The sequence below is a fragment of the Carcharodon carcharias genome, chromosome 12 (genome assembly GCF_017639515.1).
Source record: "Carcharodon carcharias isolate sCarCar2 chromosome 12, sCarCar2.pri, whole genome shotgun sequence".
Classification (NCBI taxonomy): domain Eukaryota; kingdom Metazoa; phylum Chordata; class Chondrichthyes; order Lamniformes; family Lamnidae; genus Carcharodon; species Carcharodon carcharias.
The window spans coordinates 13,699,059-13,724,666 of record NC_054478.1 but is presented as its reverse complement, the minus strand read 5'-3'; the positions used below and the strand labels follow the sequence as shown (position 1 = coordinate 13,724,666).

General features: G+C 44.6%; 1 protein-coding gene across 1 annotated transcript in view; it reads right to left on the bottom strand.

Annotated features, from left to right (window-relative positions):
- Nucleotides 1-25,608, bottom strand: part of LOC121285069 (desmin-like) — a 150,888-nt gene that overhangs the window by 105,610 nt on the left and 19,670 nt on the right. The window contains exon 2 of the mRNA XM_041201193.1: nt 10,785-10,845. Within this exon, the coding sequence (XP_041057127.1) occupies nt 10,785-10,845 (61 nt within the window). The remainder of the gene's footprint in view (nt 1-10,784; nt 10,846-25,608) is intronic.

The window sequence follows — 25,608 nt, the reverse complement described above, 5'->3', positions numbered from 1 at the left end:
ATTCCTGCCTGTATTAGACCTCCCAAAATGCATTACCTCGCATTTGTCCGGATTAAACCCCATCTGCTATGTCTCCACCCAAGTCTCCAACCAATCTATATCCCGTTGTATTCTTTGACAATCCTCTTCAATATCTGCAACTCCTCCAACCTTAGTGTCATCTGCAAACTTACTAATTAGCCCAGTTACATTTTCCTCCAAATCATTTATGTATACTACAAACAGCAAAGGTCCCAGCACTGATCCCTGCGGAACTCCACTAGCCACAGCTCTCCATTCAGAAAAGCACCCTTCCACTGCTATCCTCTGTCTTCTATGACCAAGCCAATTCTGTATCCATCTTGCCAGCTCACCTCTGATCCTGTGCGACTTTACCTTCTGTACCAGTCTGCCATGAGGGACCTTGTCAAAGGCCTTACTGAAATCCATGTAAATAACATCCACTGCCCTTCCATTGTCGATCATCTTTGTAACTTCCTCGAAAAACTTAATCAAATTAGTGAGACACGACCCCCCCCGCCCTTCAGAAAACCATGCTGCCTCTTACTAATACGCCTATTTGCTTCCAAATGGTAGTAAATCCTGTCACGAAGAATCTTCTCCAATAATTTCCCTACCACTGACGTAAGGCTCACCGGCCTGTAATTTCCTGGATTATCCCTGCTGCCCTTCTTAAACAATGGAACAACATTGGCCATTCTCCAATCCTCTGGGACCTCATCCGTAGCCAGTGAGGATACAAAGATTTCTGGCAATGCCCCAGCAATCTCCTCCTTTGCCTCCCTCAGTACTCTGGGGTGGATCCCATCTGGCCCTGGGGACTTATCCACCTGAATATTCTTCAAGACGCCTAACACCTCTTTTTTGATCTCAACATGATCCAGGCTATCTACACACTCTTCCCTAGACAAATCGATCGCTAAGTCCTTCTCTTTGGTGAATACTGATGAGAAGTATTTATTTAGTATCTCTCCCATTTCTTCTGGCTCCACACACAGATTCCCACCTCTGTCCCTGAGTGGGCCTACCCTTTCCCTGGCTACCCTCTTGCTTTTTACATATGTATAAAAGGCCTTGGGATTTTACTTAATCCTGGTTGCCAGTGACTTTTCATGACCCCTTTTAGCCCTCCTGACTCCTTGCTTAAGTTTCTTTCTATTTTCTTTGTATTCTCCACGGGTTTCATCTGTTCCCAGCCTTCTAGCCCTTATGAATGCTTCCCTTTTCTTTTTGACTAATCTCACAATATCCTTCGTTATCCAAGGTTCCTGAAACTTGCCATGCTTATCCTTCATCCTAGCAGGAACATGCTGGTCCTGAATTCTTATCAACTGACGTTTGAAAGCCTCCCACATGTCAGTTGTTGATTTGACCTCAAACATCCCCCTCCAGTCTAGATTCCTCAGTTCCTGCCCAATATTGCTATAATTAGCCTTCCTCCAATTAAGCACCTTAACCCGAGGACTCCAGTTATCCTTATCCACCAGTACCTTGAAACTTACTGAATTATGGTCACTTTCCCCGAAATGCTATCCTACTGAAACTTCGACCACCTGGCCGGGTTCATTCCCTAATACCAGGTCCACTATTGCCCCTTCCCTAGTTGGACTATCTACATATTGTCTCAGGAATCCCTCCTGGATGCACCTTACAAATTCTGTACCATCCAAACCCCTAGCACTAAGTGATTCCCAGTCAATATGGGGAAAGTTAAAATCACCCACCACAACAACCCTATTGCTTTTACATCTTCCCAAAATCTGCCTACATAACTGTTCCTCAATCTCCCGCAGGCAATTGGGAGGCTTATAGTAAACCCCCAACATTGTGACTGCACCCTTCCTATTCCGGAGTCTACCCATATTGCCTCGCTGCATGAGCCCACTGAGGTGTTCTGTCGTACAGCTGTGATATTCTCCTTAACCAGCAGTGCAACTCCCCCTTCTACATCCCTCTCTATCCTGTCTGAAACATCTAAATCCTGGAATGTTTATCTGCCAATCCTGTCCATCCTTCAACCAAGTCTCTGTAATAGCAATAACATCATAGGCCCAAGTACTAATCCAAGCTCTAAGCTCATCTGCCTTGCCTGTTATACTTCTCGCATTGAAACAAATGCATTTCAGACCCCCCAGTCCCACTGTGTTCGGTAATTTCTCCCTGCCTGCCCTTCCTCTTAGTCCTCAGTTGCTCAGGTATGTCCTGTTCATAAATGCAGCACAAATCCAACCCGGCCAATTACCGCCCCATCAGTTTACTCATGATCATGAGGAAAGTGATGGAAATGTTCCATGCTATCAAGTGGCACTTACTCAACAATAGCCTGCTCAGTGAATTCTGCCAATGCCACTCAGCTCCTGAACTCATTAACAGCCTTGGTCCAAACATGGACAAAAGAGCAGAACTCCAGATGTGAGTTGAGAGTGACTGCTCTTGACAGTAAGGCAGCATCTGACCATGAGTGACATCAAGGAGCCCTAGGAAAATTGAAGTCAATGGAAATTAGGGGAAAACTCTCCCTTGGTTGGAGTCATACCTAGCACAAAGAAAGGTGATTGTGGTTGTTGGATGGCAATCATCTCAATCTCCGGACATCACTGCAGGAGTTCCTCAGGTTAATGTCCTAGGCCCAAGCATCTTCAGATGTTTCTGCAATGATCTTCCCTCCATCATGAAGTCAGAAGTGGGGATGCTCATGGATGATTGCACAATGTTCAGCACCATTCGTGACTGCTCAGATCCTGAAGCAGTATGCAGCAAAACCTGGACAACATTCAGGCTTGGGCTGATAAGTGGCAAGTAACATTCAAGTCACACAACTGCCAGGCAATGACCAGTTCCAACAAGAGAGAATCTACCCATCTCTCCATGACATTCAATAGCATTACCATCACTGGATCCCCTTTATCGACATCCTGAGGGTTACCATTGACCAGAAACTGAGCTGGACTAGCCATATAAATAGTGTGCCTACAAGAACAGGTCAGAAGCTGGGAATTCTGCAGAGTAACTCACGTCCTGACTCTCCAAAGCCTGTCCACACAAGTCAGGAGTGTGATGGAATACTCTCCACTTGCTTGGATGAGTGCAGCTCCAACAATTTTCAAGAAGCTCGACACTATCCAAGACAAAGCAGCCCGCTTGACTGGCACCCCAACTACCACCTTCAACATTCACTCCCTCTACCACTGGCACATAGTGACATCAGTGTGTATCATCTACAAGTCCCTCACTGACGGTCCTTTGACAGCACGTTGCAAACCCGTGACCTCTACCACTTAGGACAAGGGCTGCAGATGCATGGGAATATCATCACCTGCAAGTCCCACTCCAAGCTAAACACCATCCTGACTTGGAACTATATTGTCGTTCCTTCGCTGTTGCTGGGTCAAAATCCCTGAATTCCCTTCCTAACAGCACTATGAGTATTCCTATGCCACATGGACTGCAGCAGTTCAAGAAGTAATGTGTGAGGTTTTAGTCACCTTACTTAATAATTGCCATAGAGGGAGTGCAGCAAAAGTTCACCAGACTGGGACGGCAGGATTGTCATATAAGGAAAGATTAGGCCGACTAGGCCTGTATTCACTGGAGTTTAAAAGAATGAGAAGGGATCTCATTGAAATGTAAAAAATTCTGACAGGGATGGACAGATTGCATGCAGGGATGATGTTTCCTCTGGCTGGGGGGTCTAGAACAAGAAGTCACCATCTCAAGATACAGGTTAGGTCAGTTAGGACTGAGATGAGGAGAAACGTCTTCACTCAGAGGGTGGTGAACCTGTGGAATTCGCTACCACAGAAGGCTGTGAAGGTCAAATCACTGAATATATTTAAGGAGGACATAGATAGATTTCTAGACTCTAAAGGCATCAAGGGGTATGGGGAGAGAACGGGAGTATGGTGTTGAGATAGAGGGTCAGCCATGATCACATAGAATGGCGGAGCAGGCCTGAATGATCTACTCTTGCTTTTATTTTCTATGTTTCTGAGGTAGCACAGCACCACCTTCTCAAGGGAAATTAGGGATGAGCAATAAATGCTGGCCTAACCAGTGATGCCCACATCCCATAAATAGACAAAAGTGATGTCCCATTACATCATATTTTATCAATGACCAGTTCGGCACAGCATGAATTGGCCAAATGTTTTTAGTGAATTACTACAGCCAGTTTTAAGTGACCTTTCCACATGCACAGTGAAGGATTCCTTCACTTTCACAAAGACTATATGTGACCTACATATTGATAGCAACACCCTATGTGCTCGTTTGACATTGCGAGCTTATTTACGACTGTGCGACTGAAGGAAGCCATAGACATTTGTGCCGCATCACTATATCATGATATTGAACTTACAAACTTAAGGGGGAATTTTATGGTCCAGCCGAAGTTGATGGGCTTTTGAATGGCTTGCTGCATTTTACTCTGCTGTGAGGGGGCCATAAAATTCTGCCCTTAGTACACACGCCGTTGAATTCAATTTTATTGAACCATGTATGACTAAATAGATAGTGTAGCCAAGGTATCCCCTTTAGATCCAGTGCACACTAATATTTTTGTTGGTTTCCATGAAAAACACGTTTTTAATGGGATTGAGCCCTAACCTCCTTCCCCATTCATATTTCCAATACATAAATAATACGTTCACGATCTTTGAATCTGCATCCATGTGTACACCTTAATAGGCTCCATCCCACACTGAAATTCATTTTTGAGATGGAACAGTCTAACATACTCTCCTTTCAAGTGAAGCAGCATTTCACTTGCATTTCCCCCAACTTAGTCTACTGCATTCGTTGCTCCCAATGTGGTCTCCTCTACATTGGAGAGACCAAACGTAAACTGGGCGACCGCTTTGCAGAACACCTGCGGTCTGTCCGCAAGAATGACCCAAACCTCCCTGTCGCTTGCCATTTTAACACTCCACCCTGCTCTCTTGCCCACATGTCTGTCCTTGGCTTGCTGCATTGTTCCAGTGAAGCCCAACGCAAACTGGAGGAACAACACCTCATCTTCCGACTAGGCACTTCACAGCCATCCGGACTGAATATTGAATTCAACAACTTTAGGTCGTGAGCTCCTTCCCCCATCCCCACCCCCTTTCTGTTTCCCCCTTCCTTTTCTCTTTTTTTTCCAATAAATTATATAGATTTTCCTTTTCCCACCTATTTCCATTATAAAAAGAGAAAAAGGAAAATTTTTTTATTTATTTATTTATTTTATTTTTTTTACATCTTTTATGCTCTCCCCACCCCCACTAGAGCTATACCTTGAGTGCCCTACCATCCATTCTTAATTAGCACATTCGTTTAGATAATATCACCAACTTTAACTTTAACACCTATGTGTTCTTTTGTATTATTGTTGTTGACATCTTTTGATGATCTGCTTCTATCACTGCTTGTTTGTCCCTACAACCACACCCCCACTCCACCTCTCTCTCTCTCTCTCCGCCCCCCCCACACACACACCTTAAACCAGCTTATATTTCAACTCTTTCTTGGACTCAAACTCAAGTTCTGTCGAAGGGTCATGAGGACTCGAAACGTCAACTCTTTTCTTCTCCGCCGATGCTGCCAGACCTGCTGAGTTTTTCCAGGTAATTCTGTTTTTGTTTTTGTTTTGGATTTCCAGCATCCGCAGTTTTTTTGTTTTTATAACATACTCTCTTTCCTAGTTAAGAAATCTGTTAATGGGTTCACCACTACTGTCTACCTCAAGCCTATACTTCACTGGTCAAAATACACATTAAAATTCATTTGGCTTCATGTGTTAATAGATTGACCTGAAAAGTGCCCAGTCTACCTCAAATTACCCTGGAAAGGCAAATGTCTCAAAAATTTCAAGACCAGGTTAAGGAAGCTGTTTCACACTGCTACAATGCAGTAGGCTACGCTAGTGGTATTTTCCACTAATAGCGTGCTACTGCCGGTCTAAAAGTTCTGCCAACCACAAAATTGAGCAATGTCATGTATGAATTTCAGTACTGATGTGATGCCAGGTATGTAGTCTGTACGTCCCAGTGATTGGCTGATTGAATCAAAAAGCATGTTCCTTTAGTTGTTCATAATAGGCAGAGTACAGACTATACTCAACCAGCCTTTGGCTTGCAAAACCCAAAACAAAATGTCAACTGTTAGATGTGGTTCTGTGAGCAGGCAGCACTTGCTGAACCATCCAGAGTGCGCCACTAGCTACACTAAAAACCAATTTAAGGTAATCAATTGAGCTTGCAAATGAGTTTGCATTTACATTTGCAGGAAGCGACATAAATTCATAGTTAGGGACCTGTTCTCTGCAAACAAAAGGAATATGTTCAAGTCTTGCATTTTTTTATTTGAATTACCCGCAAGGGCCTATAGTTCCCTGTTGTTTTCTCTGTGGCAACATCTCTTCCAATCAGAGTTGACTTGCTGACCAATCAGCACCCTTTTCTCCTGCAGTATAAATTGTTGTAATCCTCTCAAATTTGGCATTCTTGTGTTTCTCCTGATGAGCACAAGACTTTGGCAACAGGTCTCTCTTTTCGGCAATATTCAAGTTCAGTATGACCAAATGACTGTTTATTATTGATGCATTGCTGGATAAAGTTGTTGACTGAAGGATTTTTCCATTGGTCTTTAATGATTTAGGTTGGCCAAGAGGGCCTTGTACTGGGTGTCTGATATGGGTGTAAGGTTAAAGAATGATGGGTCCATGTTGAGGTGGGGAAGTCTCTTTTAAATGAAGTGAAGCTTCACAATATAGTCCATTTCACTCTCTCCAGTTGCAGGTGGCCTCTGGATCACAGGTGATAGTGGCTGGGTCCAGCACTAGGCCCACAGCCTTGTATGCCATCGCATTGCAAGTGCACATCCAAATACTTCTTAAATGTTATGAGGGTTTCCGCCTCTACCACACTTTCAGGCAGTGAGTTCCAGATTCCCACCACCCTCTGGGTGAAAAAATTCTTCCTCACATCCCCCAAAACCTCCTGCCCCTTACCTTAAATCTATGCCCCCTGGTTATTGATCCCTCTACCAAGGGGAAAAATTCTTTCCTGTCTACCATATCTTTGCCCCTCATAATTTTATACACATCAATCATGTTCCCCTTCAATCTCCTCTGCTCCAGGGAAAATAACCGTAGTCTATCCAATCTCTCTTCACAACTAAAACTCTCCAGCCCAGGCAACATCTTGGTAAATCTCCTCTGCACTCTCTCTAGTGCAATCACATCCTTCCTATAATGCGGATTCCTGAACTGCACGCAATACTCTAGCTGTAGCCTAACCAGCATTTTATACAGTTCCAGCATAGCCTCTCTGCTCTTATATTCTATGCCTCGGCTAATAAAGGCAAATATCCCATATGTCTTCTTAACCACCTTATCTACCTGTCCCGCTACCTTAAGGGACTGGTGGACATGTACACCAAGGACCCTCTGATCCTCGGTACTTCCCAGGTTCCTATCATTCATCATGCATTCCCGTGCCTTGTTTATTCTGCCCAAGTGCATCACCTCACACTTAGCCGGATTAAATTCCATTTGCCACTGATCAGCCCATCTGACCAGCCCGTCTATATCCTCCTGTAATCTAAAGCTATCCTCCTCACTATTTACCACCCCACCAATTTTCATGTCATCTGCGAACTTACTGATCAACCCTCCTACATTCAAGTCTAAATCATTTATATATACCACAAACAGCAAGGGATCCAACACTGATCCCTGTGGAACTCCACTGGACACAGGCATCCAGTCACAAAAACACCCCTTGGCCATCACCCTCTGCTTGCTGCCATTCAGCCAATTCTGGATCCAATTTGCCAAATTGCCTTGGATCCCATGGGCTCTTACCTTCGTTACCAGTCTCCCATTCGGGACCTTATCAAAAGCCTTGCTGAAGTCCAAGTAGACTACGTCAAATGCAATGCCCTCATCTACACACCTGGTCACTTCTTCAAAAAATTCAATCAAATTGGTCAGACATGACCTCCCCTTAGCAAAACCGTGCTGACTGTCCTTGATTAATCCCTGCCTCCCCACATGTAGATTAATTCTGTCCCTCAGAATTGCTTCCAATAGTTTCCCCACCATTGAGGTTAGACTGATTGGCTTGTAGTTCCCTGGTTATCTCTTCCTCCCTTCTTGAATAACGGTACCACATTGGCTGTCCTCCAGTCCTCTGGCACCACTCCTGTGGTCAGAGAGGTATTAAGAATTGTTGCCAGCGCCCCTGCAATCTCCTCCCTTGCCTCACTCAACAGCCTGGGATACATTTCATCTGGGCCTGGAGATTTATCTACTTATAAGCCTCATGATTTAGATGATGAGGTGGAAAACCACATATCCAAATTTGCTGATGGCACAAAGTGAGGTGACATTGTAAGCAGAATAGATTAAGAAATAAAATTACAAAGATTTGTTATGTGAATAGGCAAAGCTGTGACAAGTGGATTTGAATGTGAGGTCATCTACTGGAGCTAAAAAGGATAGCACAGAGTACTCTCTAAATGATGAAAAGCTAGAAACAGTGGAGGCCCAAAGAGACTATGGGGCCCCATCTAAATAGAACATTGAAATGCTGTTAGCAGGTACAGAAAAAAAAATCAAAATTAGAGCCAAACCTTTCAAGAGTGAAATTAGGACACACTTGCGCACACAAAGGGTGATACTCTCTCCTGCAATGGCAACTGACGTTACATCAATTGTTTAATTTTAAATTAGGTTAACAAATATCTATCAGTGTCAAAGATGCTAAAGCATTTGGGGCAAAGACAGGTATGTGAAATTAAGTCGCAGATTAGCTATGATGTCATTGAAAGGCGGTGGCAGAACAGGAATCGTTTACTCCTGTTACTACATTTGTCGCCAGAAAAGTTAAATTTCAAAAATGAATTACCTGAATTTGGTGCCAGGAAGAGAACTTCTGCCCCAAGTTTAAATCTTGAGCTGTTGCTGGCTACCTCTCACCCCCTTTGTGGTTCCTCTAGATTTCTTAACATTTTAACTTCTTTGTTGAGAAGGTAGATTCTTCAGGTGTACTGCAGAGGTGGAGGACAATAGATGCTAAGCCTGAAGGTTCTTCCCAGTTCAATATTGCCATTTCTTCCTTCAGAGTGATTTTAAAATATTTCAAGGACTGATGTCCATTAATGGCAGCAATTGAAAGTCCAATGAGCATTGATAAATTGATAAATTGATGTTGAAATTCAACTTGCCTTTATGTAACACTCTTCATGTGCAGATGTTGAGTCAGAGTGTTTTGCAATAAGATGGAAAAAGATGCAGTAAACACTAAGCATGGGAAAAGGAAGAGAATTGTAAAGACTAGGTTGGTAAACACTTAGAATGACCAAAGACAAACTGTGTGCAGTTCTGTTCGCCACATTATAGGAAGGATATGATTGCACTGGATGGAGTGCAGAGGAGATTCACCAGGATGTTACCTGGGATGAAACATTTAAGATATGAAGAGAGGTTGGATAGACTTGGGTTGTTTTCGTTGGAGCAGAGAAGACGGAGGGGCGACCTGATCGCGGTGCACAAGATTATGAGGGGCATGGACAGGGAGCAGCTGTTCCCCTTAGTTGAAGGATCAGTCACGAGGGGACATAAGTTCAAGGTGAGGGGCAGGTGGCTTAGGGGGGGATGTGAGGAAAAACCTTTTTTACCCAGAGGGTGGTGACGGTCTGGAATGCACTGCCTGGGAGTGTGGTGGAGGCGGGTTGCCTCACATCCTTTACGTCATAACATTCAAGGCTATGTGACAAGTGCTGGTAAATGGGATTAGGTAGGTAGGTCAGGTGTTTCTCACATGTCAGTGCAAATTCAATGGGCCGAAGGGCCTCTTCTGCACTGTGTGATTCTGTGACAGAGATTTTATGATAGTTTTTGAAGGCATGACGAGAGGTGATTCAACAAAAGAATATCTAGGGCGAACAGGGGACAGGAGTCGGCAATCCAGCCCTAAGACCCTATTCTGCCTATAAATTAGTTCATGGCTGATTGATACGTCAATTCCATTTACTTGCTGTTGCTTCATATCACCTCAGTACCCAACAAAGATCTATCAATCTCTATCTTGGGCAAGGGCATAGTCACAAAACAGCACATTAATAGTCCAAAGTAGGCAAGTGATGAGGAGGTGTTCAATGTTAGACAGTCTGCATGTAGGTATGTAAAGCAGTCAAAATAATTAAGGTAAGCAAGGTCTTCACAGAGTGATTTGAGAACAAGAACGAGAATTTTGAAATCAGCAGGCTGGGGCATTGAAGCTAGCGGCAATTGCAAAGAACCAAAGTGATGGGGGTATGGAACTTAGGGTTGGTGAGGATGTGAACTGTGGCATAGTGGTTGAGTTGAGGTGTGTGCGGGATTGATGCAGGAGATCATATCAGAGGGCAATGAAGAAGTTAAACTTTAAGGCGACGAATACAACATTAGTTATAACTGTTTACACTCAGAAAAATCCCATGGCATTCAAAGTATATTTCAAAGCCCAGAAATAGTTTATTTAAGGCAATGTTTTAATCAATATCCAAAAAATAAGGATTTTGAAATAAGGCAAAGCCAAGCAGTAGTAGTTTTTCTTTCTGTGGGCAGATCAGTCACAATAATTAAGTTTCAGGGCAAATCAAATTACATAATGTCATGTTATCAAATACATCTCAAAATGGGCAAAATCTTGGTGATTTCCCATTAATGGAGCACTGTGAACATATGAAGGATAATAAACTTATTGAATATTCATTTTCATACATCTAGTTAACAAAACAATGGGTTTAAGGATTGCACTTGCCTTCCTTAATTCTTCATAATCTTTTTCAGACTCCTTTCTTAGTTGAATTTCTTTTTCTAATCTGCAATGAGAAGTACAAAAGTTTTGCATGTGCTACAGCTCCTTACATAGCCATTACTAAGATGAGTACAATAAAACCCATTTTCTCTTTAGAATATATAAATATTACAACATGGAAACAAGCCATTTGGCCCAACTAATCCACGTTGGCATTGACCCTCCACAAGTAAAATTGTTGCCCAAATAGATGCAATTCATAAGAATCTGTCGACGATGGGACTTGGAACCCTCAGCCTGCCCAGTACAAGGGAATGTATGTCTATTATGAATAATGGTATTTTATTCAAGAAACACATTTGCAGTTCCAATTGCAGTGTAACTTATATTGAAAAAAAATCATATATAGTCAAAGTACAGTAACCAGGTTAAAAATGTGCAAACATGTAACAATCATGTGGTCACAAATATAAATAAGCTCAGCACATAACAAGAATTGGCAGGATATTAAAGAAGGTGTAATGCTGAATTAAAGTTATATTAATGTGACAAACCAATACACCATTCCTACATTATAGGCACTGAAGTACATATAAATTTCATCATTTAAATGCTTCATTGAGGACTCCAACCATGTATGGAATAGGGTTACACTGTCCATCCTACATCTTAAGGGATTGAACCTAGTTGAACTTCTGAGTTGCTTTGATTGCTTTAGGTGTGGTGCGGGTACCTAGCTCTGAAATTGCATAGATTTCATAAGGGATTTTCCGAACTTAGCATAAATGTTAACTATTCTTGTTTGTAAGGCTTCGAGCTTGGGTATTGTCGTACAAGAGGTAGTGATTAATCTCAGTGCCTGCTGCTGAATTCTTTACTTAATAATCCACTTTGCTACCCACTTAACATTTAACAGCTTTTCAATTGTTGATGACATGGGCATACCTCTGCCAGTTGATAAGATCATAAGAAGTAGGAACACAGCAGACCATTTGGCCTCTGGAGCCTCCTCCTCCATTCCATAAGAGCATGGCTGATTGGATTGTGGCCTTAACTCCACTTTCCTGCCTGTTCTCCATAGTACTTGGCTCCCTTGTCGATCAAAAATCTGTCCAATTCAGCCTTGAATATATTCAATGACCCAGCCTCCACTACTCTCTGTGGAAGACAATTCCGACCCTCAGAGAGGAAATTCGTCCTCAACTCCGTCTTAAATTGGAGGCCCCTGATATTGTAGCTGTGCCTTCTAGTTCTAGGTTCCTCCCATGAGAGAAAATATTCACTCAGCATCTACCCTGTCAAGCCCCCTCAGAATCTTATATGTTTCAATAAGATCACCTCTCATTTTTCTAAACTCCAGTGAGTATAAGCCCAACCTTTCCTCATAAGACAAGCTCTTCATCCCAGGAATCAAGCTAGCAAATCTTCTCTGAACCACTTCCAATGCAAGTATACTCATCCTTAAGTAAAGAGACCAGAACTGTACACAGTACTCCAGGTGTGGTCTCACCAATGTCCTGTACGGTTGTAACAAGACTTTCCTACTTTTATCTTTTTTATTCTTTCATGGGATTTAGGCATCATAGGCAAGGCCAGCATTTGTTACCCATCCCTAATTGCTCCTGAAATAAGTGGCTTGCTAGGCCATTTCAGAGGGCAGTTAAGTGTCTACCACATCGCTGTGAGTCACATGTATCACAGAATTGTTATGGCGGAGAAGAAGGCCGTTCGGCTCATCGTGTCTGCACCTGCTCTCTGAATGAGCAACTCACCTAGCACCAATCCTTTGCCTTCTCCCCGTAACCCTGCAAATTCTTCCTTTTCAAAAAATAGTCTAATTCCCTTCTAATTTTTTTTTTAATATTTGTTCATGGGATGTGGGCATTACTGCCTGGGCCAGCATTTATTGCCCATCCCTAATTAAGCGTCAATCACATTGCTGTGGGCCTGGAGTCAAATGTAGGCCAGACCAGGTAAGGATGGCAGATTTCTTTCCCCAAAGGACACTAGTGAACCAGATGGATTTTTTGCAACAATCAGCAATGGTTTCATGGTCATCATCAGACTTTTAATTCCAGGTTTTTATTGGATTCAAATTTCACCATCTGCTGTGATAGGATTCAAACCCAGGCCTCAGAGAATTACCCTGGGTCTTTAGAATGTTAGTCCAGTGATAATACCATCTATCTATCTATCTTCATAACTGAAGTACCCCATCCCTAGGGTCATTTTCGTGAATCTCTTCTGCACCCTCTCTAATGCCTTCACATCGTTCCTAAAGTGCAGCACCCAGAACTGGACTCAATACTCCAGCTGAGGCTGAACTAGTGACATACAAATTCAATATAACTTTCCTGCTGTAGGCCAGAAGAGGTAAGGACAGCATGTAAGGACAGGACCCTAAAAGGCATTAGTGAACCAGATGGGATTTTACAACAATTGATGATAGTTTCATGGTCACTGAGAATAACTTTCAATTCCAGGCTTTTGTTTATTAATTAATTGAATTTATTAATTAATCGAATTTAAATTCCACCAGCTGCAGTGGCAGAATTTGAACCCATATCCCCAGGGACCCGTAACCTGGGCCTCTGGATTATTTGTCCAGCGATATTAACACGATGCCACCATCTCCTCCATCCCCCTTGCAATAAAGGACAACATTTAATTTGCCTTCCTAATTACTTGCTGTACTTACATGCTAACTTTTTGTGATTCATGTACAAGGTCACCCAGATCCCTCTGTACTGCAGCATTCCGCAGTCTTTCCATTTAAATAAAATGCTGCTTTTCTATTCTTCCTGCCAAAATGGACAACCTCCCATTTTCCCAAGTTATACACCATCTGTCAAATATTTGTCCACTCACTTAACCTACCCCTCCACTTAATCCCTTTGCATAATCATTGTAAAATCAGCAAATCTGGCTGCAATAGTCATTGTGCCTGCACACCAGGATCATATACCAATGTCAAATTTATCTCCCGCGTCGGCGTGACTTCAGAACGACGTGATTTACAACTGCCTTTAAGCAGTGTGCACCTGGTGAGCTGAATTTCGAGGAGAACTCGGAGATGAGTGCACACAACATTGCTCAGCACTCACAAAAATCGCCAGTAGGACATCAAGGAAGAGGCGTTGCGCATTCAGGGTGCACAGGCAAGTGGCTTTTCCCCGGCTGGCTTTCAGTGTGGTGCCGGGGCAAGGGCTCCAGTGTGGGTGGGGCTGGGGTCGGTGGTGGGGGCAAGGCAGCACAGGCTGATGATACTACTTAAGCACATGCTGGGGGGTGGGGGTGCGATGTCTTTATTCAAGTTTGGACCGGTATCCCTCATAGTTCAAGCTAACAGCACAGCCTTGCAGTGCAGGTTAGGAAAATGCCTGCACCTGAGCTGAGAGCACAGCATGCAGTCCAGTGGCTGAAGCTGCAGCCAATCAGTCAAGTGGGGTGGAGGTGGGTGGGGTTTTGGACAGCCATGAAGTGTACTACACGCTGGCCATGCAGGCGGTCACCAGCACTCTCCAGCACGCATGAAGGGGCCTTGAGAGGCAGCCAGAGCTGGAGACTTAACCAAGGGAGGTCCTTAGAACACATATGCAAACCCATGTGTCTCTCTCTAGGGTGCTTTAGGGGGAGAACATCAGGATCATGGAGCTTGGTGATCTCGTGGTATGCCTCACGGCTTACAGCGAGCAGAGAAGGAGGAGAAGAGTGCGATGGAGATGCCAAGCTTGCCAATGGGATGAGCACCACCCTCAAGGTGAAGATGCAGCAGGGCCTGCTGCACCTGCAGCTGAAGACCCACAGCGAGCCGTCACTTGTAGGCACCTCGCTAGGCCCAGGGTCTATGGATGTTGCTTGTCATTCCTGCAGATGACTGAGAACCAGTGTCACTGAAGACGGCGCATGTCTAGGGAACTGGTCAGTCACATATGCCACCTACTGCAGGATTTGGTGCCACAGGGACATGGAAGGGTATCCACTGCCAGTGGCCGTGAAAGTGACTGCAGCGCTCAATTTTATGCCAATGGCTCCTTCCAGGGCTCCACAGGTGACCTGTGTGGGGTCTCACAAGCCTCCACCCACAAATGCATCCAGGAATTCATGGATGCCATCTTTGCAAAGGTACATAACTTTGTGCATTTCGACCAGGATCAGTCAAGTCAGGAAGCAAGAGCACTGGGATTTGCGGCAATCTTGAGTTTTCCACAGGTGCAGGGTGCCATCGACTGCACTCACAGGGCGCTTAGATCTCCTTGGCAACAAGCAGACCACTACATCAACTGCAAGGGCTTCCACTTGCTGAATGTTCAGCTGGTCGGCAACCACACAAACGCATCCTACAGGTCTGCGCACAATTCCCAGGGACGTCTGTGACTCCTACATCCTCAGCGGGTGTCAGATCCCTGAGGTCTTCCAGGGACCACAGAGGCTGGACGGCGGCATCTGACTGCAACAGAGAGACGGTATGACGAGACTCGTATTGCAACCCAGACTTTGATGGGCCAAGCGATTGGCACATTACAAATGAGGTTCTGGTGCCTCGACAGATCTGGTGGAGCACTGCAATACTGTTCCCAGAGGGTATCATGCATCATCATAGCTTGATGCACAACTTGGCGCTGCAACAGGCGGACGACCTGGCTGAGGAGGAGATGGAAGAGTTGCACGTCTCCCCCAGTGAGAAGGGCGAAGAGGATGAGGGTCATGAGGCCCTTGAAGGCGAGGATGCTGGCGATGGGGCCAATGCACTGGCCAGATGAGGCAAGCATGCAAGTGGGGCTCCAATAGCTGCAAAATTCGTGGAAGATGATGATGAGATGCAGTGAGGATAGTCCTGACATCCTCATCTTGCACCTGTGAACATTTGACTCCTGTGTGGCCGATGACAGCGCACATACTCTCACTGCTCAGGTTCATCATGAAGATGCAGTGGAGGTCCTACTGGTCGAAAATTACAGGAGGATGATGATGACGACGGCATGCAGTGAGGACACTCCATAGGTCTTCACATTGGCACTGTGAACATTTGAGTCCTGCCTGGCTGAGGGAAGCTTGCTTGTGCTCTGTGATCAGGGTCATATCATGAAGACGCAGCCCTGAAACTTAAAATGTACCTGATCCTTTGCCAGCCTTCATCATCTGTTCCCTTCAGGAACAAACCATCACTAGACACAGTTGCTGAAGGAATTGGGGGTGGGGGGGCAGCTCCATCTTGCAGGTGCTGAGAGCACACAGAGAATAAAGGAACTAGTTCCATCTGCCTATGACATTCTGGCAGCAATCACAAGCACAAACAAGGTGCAGCTATCACTGATGTACCCAGTGAGTGAGAAGCCAGAACATGACTTTGCTCTGAATGTTACACACTGCACAGGGAAGAGGCCCTGGACTGAGACAGTTGCCTTTATCTTGTGCAGGAACCAAGGTTTCACATCTGAATGACACGAATACTGCTCATCATAACAAGGAACCATAGACAAGGAGACATTCTTGGAAGTTTATTTACAATAGTGAACATGTTGTGCCAGTGATTAACACCTGTGCCCATGCAATGCAACTTATGCATTCCGGGGAAACACATCATTTCCATGGCGGGTGGGCTCTCATTCGCCCACCATGCCATCAACTCACCGCTTCATCAAGCCGGGCACCACATTTAAAGTCCAGCCGTGCGCACACATCTCAGTGCTTCTAGCCCACAACTGCTGCAGGGAAGATGTAAAAGACAAAAAGACGGCAGGTGCAGGTTTAGCGACGTGTGACTAGAATGCCTTTTGGATGCTGGGGAGGCCTGCTGCAATGTCCTCTATCCTCGCTTTCGCCGCAGAATGGGCAGCAGCATGACCAACCAAGCTTGGGAGATACTGTCTGCTGTGGTCAGCGAAAAATGTCCTTCAAAAGAAGGCAGCCACCCAGTGCCGCAGAAGGACGAATGATCTCCTCCGTTCCACCCGGATAAGTCACTCTTCTCACACTCCCAACTCACACACCCATCACACATTCACAGGGATCTCACTCACTGCCAGTTCAAAGGACAACACCATTCACTCTCTCATATATGCCTTCATTGCCTCATCCTGTCCATGGGACCACTCACCACTCACACATGCCAGGCATACTTATCATCTGTCCTGGCAGGCATCCTACTTACACTTTCTCCATCTCTATTCATGCAGGACAAGCAGGCACACAACAAGAGGGAGAGATTGCAGACTGGTGGAGGAATGCCTGAAATAAAGGTTTCATTTTGAAAACACAGCCATCCAGCTGGATAGTAACAATCTGGACCAGTCCTATGCTGATGGTGAGGTCGGCAGTGCTCCACCAACTGAGGATCTAGCAGTGCAACATCCATCAGACAACCATTCTGAGAGTGATGTGTCCTGTTTCACAGGTCACGGGCCATACACTAATTATCTCCCCTTGCTTCTGCAGGCACATCTGGGAAACAGCTGGAAACGCACTGAGGTCAACACAGGTAGGATTGCCGCCGCCATGGAGCTCTTGGTCCAGGATGTCTATGACCCAGGGCCTCCAATTAAGCCCTGAAGAAACCACTGAAGAGGAACCTGAAGGCAACCTCCTAAAAGTCCTGTCACAGCGCTCACCCATACTCTCCGCCAGCGCAGAGACACACACCTTGGTGGGACCTTGCTTTAGAATAGCCCTGGGGTCGCAATCTGGTGAGCATATTGCACTGTCTGATCCAGGTGGTGGCAGGGACTTCCCAGGTCTCCGGCACTCAGAGGGCTGCTGGTGGCCAGAAATTTGCTGAGTCCAAGTCAGATGACGAGCCTCTGGACTCAGTCAGGTTACAGTTGCTGGAGCTACAAAGGCAAGCCCGGGAACATCATAAAGAGATGTCCACTGCACTCCTCAGGTGGCAAGGCATGGTGGAGGAGTCTGACCACCTTCGGGCTGAGGTGATAGCGTTGGCATGCCGACGCACTGAGGTCAACACAGGTAGGATTGCCGCCGCCATGGAGCTCTTGGTCCAGGTTGTCCAGGCTGTGCAGGCTGAACTCCATCATTGATGCCATAGTTGGCCTCCAACAGTTTGTACGCGAAAGGGGTGCAGGGCATACGAACAAGGAGTAGGCCATTCAGCACTCAAGCCAGCTCCGCCATTTAATAAGATCATGGCTAATCTGATAGTAACCTCAAATCCGCATCCCACCTACCGCTGATAACCTATCACCCCTTTGCTTACCAAGAATCTATCCACCTCAGCCTTAAAAATATTCAAACTCTCTGCTTCCACCACCTTTTCAGGAAGAGAGTTCCAAAGACTCATGACCCTCTTGAGTGAAAAAATTCACCTCATCTATGTTTTAAATGGGAGACCACTTATTTTTAAACAGTGGCCCCTAGTTCTAGATTCTTCCATAAGAGGAAACATCCTCTCCACATCCACTTAGGATCTTATAGGTTTCAATTAAGTTGCCTCTTACTCTTCTAAGCTCCAATGGATCCAAGCCTAGTCTGTCTAACCTTTCCTCATTAGACAACTCACTATTTCCAGGTATTAGTCTGTAAACCTTCTCTGAACTGCTTCTAATGTATTTACATTCTTACTTAAATAAGGTGACCAATACTATGCACAGCACCTCAAATGTGATCTCACTAGGTGCCCTGAATAACTGAAGCATAACCTCCCTACTTTTGTATTCAATTCCCCTCGCAATAAATGATAACATTCTATTAGCTTTCCTAATTACTTGCTGTACTTGCATACTAGCCTTTTGTGATTCATGCAATAGCACACCCAGATCTTTCTGCACCTAAGCCATGCAATCTCTCACTATTTAGGTAATATGCTTCCCTTTTATTCTTCCTGCCAAAAGCACAATTTCAAATTTCCCACATTATGCTCCATCTGCCAAATCTTTGCCCACTCACTTAACATATCTATATCTTGATTGTAGCCTCCTTATATCCTCTTCAGAACTTACCTTCCTACCTTTGTCATCAGCAAATTTGGCAACCATCTCGTCAATCCCTTCATCCAAGTCATTTATATAAATTGTAAACAGTTGAGGTCCCAGCACTGATTCTTGAGGCACACCACTCGCTACATCTTGCCAACCTGAAAAGACCCATTTATGCCTACTCTCTGCTTCCTGTTAGCCAGCCAATCTCCTATCCATGCCAATATATTACCCCTGTACCATGAGCTTTTATTTTCTGCAATAACCTTTGATTTGGCACTTTATCAAATGCCTTTTGGAAATCTAGGTACAGTACATCCACTGGCTCCCCTTTATCCATAGCATATGTTACTTCCTCAAAGAACTCCAATAGGTTGAGTAAACTTGATTTTCCTTGCACATAACCATGTTGACTCTGCCTGATGATCTTGAGCTTATCCAAGTGCCCTGCTATAACTTCTTTAATAATAGCGTGTAACATTTTCGCTATGATAGATGTTAAGCTAACTGGCCTGTAGTTTCCTGCTTTCTGTCTCCCTTCCTTTTTGAATAATAGTTACATTTGCTATCTCCCAATCTAATGGGACCTTCCCTGAATCTAGGGAGCTTCAGAAAATTAAAACCAATGCATCAACTATCTCACTAGATACTTCTTTTAAGACCTAGGAAGAAGTCTATCAGGACCCGAGCTCTTGTCAGCCTGCAGCTCCAACAATTTATTCAGTACCACTTCTCTGGTGACTGTAATTTTCCTGACTTACTTCCACACTTCCATTTCCTGGTGTATAGGTGCTTTTGGGATGTTACTTGTATCCTCTATAGTGAAAACCGATGCAAAATACCTGTTCAATTCATCTGCCACCTCCTTGTTTTCCATTATCAATTCTCCAGGCTCACTTTGTATAGGACCAATGCTCACTTTGTTGACTCTTTTCCTTTTAAAATATTTACAGGAACTCTTACTATCTATCTTTATATTTCTGGCTAGCTTTCTCTCATACTCTAATTTTTCCCTCCTTATTAGTTTCTTAGTCATTATTTGCTGTTCCTTATATTCTGTCCAATCTCCTGGCCTTCCACCTATCTTTGCACAATTTATGCTTTTTCTTTAAGTTTGATACAATCTTTAAATTTTCTAGTTAACCACGCATGTTGTGTTAACTTGGATTTTTTCTTACTTGTTGAAATGTATCTATTCTGTGCATTCTGAAATATCCACTTAAATATTAGCCACTGCATCTCTATTGACCTCTACCTTAACCTAATTTCCCAATTCACTTTAGCCAGCTCAGCTTTCATGTCCTCATAATTGCCCTTAAGTTTAAAAACTTAGTCTCAGACTCATTCCTCTCTTGCTCAAACTGAATGTAAAATTCAATCATATTGCGTTCGCTGCTACCTAGGGGTGCCTTCACTATGAGATCATTAATTACTCCCATCTCATTGCACAGTACCAGGTATAGTATAGCCTGCTCTCTGGTTGGCTTCAGAACATGCTGTTCTAAGAAACTATCCTGAAAGCATTCAATGTACTCCTCATCTAGGCTATCTTTGACCATCTAACTTTTTCAGTCTATATGAAAATTAAAATCTCCCATGATTATTGCCATGCCTTTCTGACAAGCACCAATTATTTATTACTTTGATCTCACTTCAGCTACCCCTTCTCCTCGAATCAGCTTAGGGCCCTTGGGCACCCATTGGGAGCAGGCTCAGCAGGTGCCGCCCCCACCCCCCCTCCACCCCTCGGGGCCATCTATCCAGGTGATTTGGGAGTGTCCAGCCCATCCGAAACCCCTCTTCCTTTGATGTCAGCAGCTCCAGCTCCACAGGCCAAGGGGGATGCCACTGCCACATAGCAGTACCCTGAAAGCAGTCTGTGGCCCTCCACGTCTCAGCCCTCCAGAGGACACCCGCCAACATCACAGACAGGGCGTAGCAGTCAGCAGGCTGCCTCTACCTCTGCTGTGGATGTTTGGGGAGCACCAAGACATAGTGGCAGGGTTAAGAAAGTTAAGAAAATGTAGTTGCACAGCCTGGGCACGGGTGTTAATCACTTGTACATATGTTCAATTGTCAATAAACTCCCAAGAATGTCTCCCTGCCTATGGTTCCTCGTTCTGATGAGCAGTGTTGTTGTCACTCAGATGTGAAAACTTGCTGCACAAGCTAAAGGCATGTGTCTCAGTCCAGGGCCGCTTCCCTGTGCAGCCTTCAGACCAAAGCAATGGTCCGACCTCACAGTCCCTGGACGCATTACTGATGCCTGCATCTCAACGGTGCTTGTCATTGCTGCCAGAATGTAGTGGGCAGTTGTCACAGAGTTCCATCATTCTCTCTGTGTACTCTCAGCACCTTTAAGGTGGGGCTGGCCCCCGTCTCTTCTGCATCTGTGACCATTGATGCTGTGCTCCTGAAGGGGTCAGGTGCTGAAGGCGGACAAAGGATCAGGTGCTTCTAAAGTTTCATGGCTGCGACTCTATGATATAACCCTGATGACAGAGTGCAACCGAGCCACCCTGGGCCACACAGGAGTCAGACATTCTCAGAGGCTATGTGAAGATTTATGGAGTGTCCTTACTGCATGTCATCATTATTGTCCTGCAATCGAGTGACTATTAGGGCCTCCACTGCGTCTCCATGACAGGAGCGTTATCACAGAGGGTATGGGCACTGCCATAAGCCAGTTGCAATCTAAGGAGTGCATCAGACATCCCTTTCTTGATGTTCCGTAATTATCTTTGCAGCTCCAACAACTAATTGAGCATCGGGTCCAGAGGCTCATCTTCTGACTCAGACATTTCCTTGGCTCCAGCGGTCCTCTGGGTGCCGGTGACCTCAGATGTCCCTGCCCCCACCTGCTGAGGAACAGATTGTGTGCTGTGCTCACTAGATTGTGATCCCAAGGCTGCTCTACATCTAGGTCCCACTCAGGTGTGTTTTGTTGCACTGGTGGAGTGTGTGGGTGAGTGCTGTGACAGGTCTTCAAAGGTGCTGCCCTCAGGGTCCTCATCCAAGGTGCTCTTGACACGGAGGTTGAGCTCAAGGTTGTTTGAGGGCTTTGTGGCAGATGTATCTCAGAAAGAAAGTGCAGATTATTCATGCTTGGCAGCTGTGTTACACACAGAATAGTAGACTCAGAGTAGCTTTGATAGAGATATGATCTGGAGCAAGATCCTCATGTGGATGCTTGCCAGCGGCCTCACTGTTGCCGTAGCAACAGTCCATGTCCTCTCCAGCCAGCTCCAATGTGCAACCCTGGAGCGGAGTGAGGACCTTGATGTCTAGCACTCCATCCCCGGTCTGGGATGTCTACCGTCGATTATGCATTATGCAGGACAAGATCACGCACAAAGGCAGATGGAGAGATTGTGAGCAAGATGCATGCCAGGTCAAATGAGAAAGATGCCAGGCATGTATGTGCTGAGTGGAGCCATGGATGAGATGAGGAGACAATCTCCAGAGATGGGGCCAGATGGAGATGTGAGATTTTCAGGAAGATACAATAATTCTCATAATGTTATTGGAATTTATTGTAAAATAATGATAGGCATCAAATGAATATTTGCATTTTAAAATAAATCAGAATAGGTTGTATTCAAAGGAGGGGTGAAATGTGCCACCTAGCCAACTGAAGTTCAGAAACAGTGTGTTTATTTTTCCCAAAGATTACTGGGGAAATTGGTACTGTCATAAATTTTTATGATCAAGGAGGTAAAGTCCAAAGACAGTGAAACAAAGGGAATTTTCATTCAAAAGGGGAAAATATGTATAAAGGAGAGAAGGCTGTGTGTAAAGGCAAGCATTTTAAGATCTAAAAAGTGTGCAAAGCCTTGAGCATCTACATCTCAAGCTGCTGTCTACAATGAACTGAAGCTAAGAAAACTCAATGTGAATTGGATTGTTCAGGGTATCATGTTTCATTGCCTGGGACTTTTAAAATCTGTGTGTATTACTGTTGCCTTAATGGAGGTGTAACTAGGAGTCAGATTAATTAGGGGATTTAGAAGTTATTATAGTAGTAATTTGTAAGACATATGTACGTGCTTAGAATCATTTATTAATAAATGTTTAATCTAGTTTTATGAAAACCTATAACGCTCAGTGGTCTTATTACTATTGAATTCAAAGCCTGCATCTCAAAACATACAAAATGCAAAGATAGTTGTCTCAAGTTTCCCTCTGGGATTTGAAATCTCAGCACGTACCATCGGCTGTGCATAAGAGGTTGTGTGTGAGAGAGAGTGGTGATGTCCCTTGAGCTAGCAGTGAGATTCCAGTGACTGTGTGATGGGCTTGTGAATGGGTGAGTTGAGATTGATGAGATGGTTGGCTTACCCTGGTAGCATGGATGAGATCATTCATCCTTTTTCTGAACTGGATGGCTGACCTCCTGTGTGCAGCTTTGGCACAGACCACCTCTGCCACCGCCTCCCAAGCCAAAGTGGTAAAACTGATGGGCCTCCTGCAGCCAGACTGGGGGTAGAGGGCTTTGTGGCATACCTCCACCATGTCCAAAAGGCATTGCAGAGATGTATCAATGAATTGGGGAGGGGCTGCACTCTTCTTGCCATTTGGGGCCATACCTTCACTGGAACAGTCCTGGGCTGCAAGCATTGACAACTGTGCGCATGGCTGCAGTTTAAATATGGTGCCCGAGTGAGCAAATTGGAGGCCACCCGCCAACGAGATGGAGGTTTTTCCTGTGACTGCATAATTTATGAGGCAGGAAGGGGATGATATGGTGCAAAAATCCGCCATTGTGGCCAGCGGGTAAAACATAGTCTTTCACGCCCGCTAGCACACTTAGGTGGAATCATTCCAGAATTGCACTATTTGTGGACTCCTTGAAAAACCTCTGCAAATGCATGGGAGTCCAGGACCAGACCTTCATGATGAGAAAGTTAAGGAACTTTCAGCAGATGACTTGCTCTGGGCTGTATTGCAAAGTTGTCTGGAATGATTCAGGCAGGGGAAGCACAACAATTGTTTGTTTGCTTATATTTTCTACAGCAAAATGGCTCCAACTGTAGCTCTCCCAGGGTTCCTGACAGGAGTTCATGAGCTACATCTGTGCACTCTGAGAAATTCTCTTTGAATGCCTGTTGAGGGTATGGCCTCTTGCACAGTGTTCTCCTTTTCCCTGCATTTAAAGGTGCTCCTCTGTTTTCTTCCTTGCTGCTCTTCCTGCTCTGGCATCATGGGCCAGCCATAGCTATAGGTAAATTGTTTATTAAGAACCAAAAACAGTCCAACAGCAGCAAAATGATCTTTTCTGCAATCAAACTTAATATTCCAGAGCCAGAAAACAAAAAGTAACTAGTACTTATATAACACCTTTAACATAGTAAAATGTCCCAATGTACTTCACAGGAACATTATGAAACAAAACCAAACAAGTCATTTAAGGAGGCATTAGCACAGATGACCAAAAGCTTGGTCAAAGAGGTAGGTGTTCTCAGTCAGGTTGCTGTTGTTCCACACTCTCTTATGCAAGCTGCATAGCAGCAGCAGCAACTTGTGTGATGAGTGAGTTAGTTCGGCATCAGAAGACAGATTACTGATGATGTGGAGAAGTGAGAGACGTGAGAGAATCTGTCCATTTGCTGCTGAAGGTGTTCCTAAGTATGGAATGCTAGTGCAGCATTGTCAGCATAGGGCAAATCTCTGACGGGAGCTTGGGCACAACCTTGTCTTGGATTTCAGGCAAGCAGGCAAGGCTGAACACCATTTCATGAGTTCTGGTACATAAGTAGACACCTTCTGTAGATGACCTGAAGGAAGTGAGAGTGGAAATTGTGGGGGCACTGGTCATAATTTCCCAATCTTCCTTGTACTCAGGGCTGGTGTCAGAAAATCGAAGAATTGCAAATATTACACCCTTGTTCAAAAAAGGGTGTGAAGATAAGCCCAGCAACTACATGTCAGTCAGTTTAATGTCTGTGATAGGAAACAATAATTTAGTGCAAAACTAATAGTCACTTGGACAAATTGCAGGTTAATTAAGAAAAGCCAGTATGGATTTGTTAAGGGCAAATTGTGTTTAACTTTTTTGATGAGGTAACAGAGAAGGCTGATGAGGGTAATGCTGTTGATGTGGTGTACATGGACTACCAAATTGCATTTGATAAAGTGCTGCACAACAGACTTGTGAGCAAAGTTAGAGCTTAAGGAATAAAAGGGGTAGTAGCAACATGAATAAAAAATTGGCTGAGTGACTGGTAACAAAGAGTAGTGGTGAACATTTATGTTTTGGACTGGAAGGTTTATAATGGAGTTACCCAAGGATAGGTGATAAGACTTAGGCCTTGGTGTACAGGCATACGAAACTTGGAAGTATTTTGAAACATGAGAAGCATAGTGTAGAACTTCAACAGGGGGAGGGTGAACAGTGGTCGTGGTACACATCGGTACAATCGACAAAGGTGAAAAAAGGGATGAGGTCCTAAAAGCATGATATAGGGAGTTTGGAAGTAAGTTGAAAAGTAGGATCTCAAAGGTAGTGATCTCAGGATTACTACCAGTGCCATGTGCCAGTCAGAGTAGAAATAGCAGGATATATTGGATGAATACGTGGCTGAAGAGACGGTGTGAAGGGTAGGGTTTCAGATTCCTGGGGCATTGGAACCGTTTCTGGGGGAGGTGGGACCAGTACAAACAGGACGGGTTACACCTGGGCAGGAACGGGACTGATGTCCTAGGTGGAACATTTGCTAGTGGTTGGGGAGGATTTAAAATAAAATGGCAGGGGGATGGGAACCTATGCAAGGAGTCAGAGGAAGGGGAATCGAATACAAGAACAAAAGGCAGAACACAGAATAAGAAAAGTGATAGTCAAAGAAGACAAGGGCAAAAATCAAACAGGGCCTCAGTGAAAATAATTGGGAATGGGACAA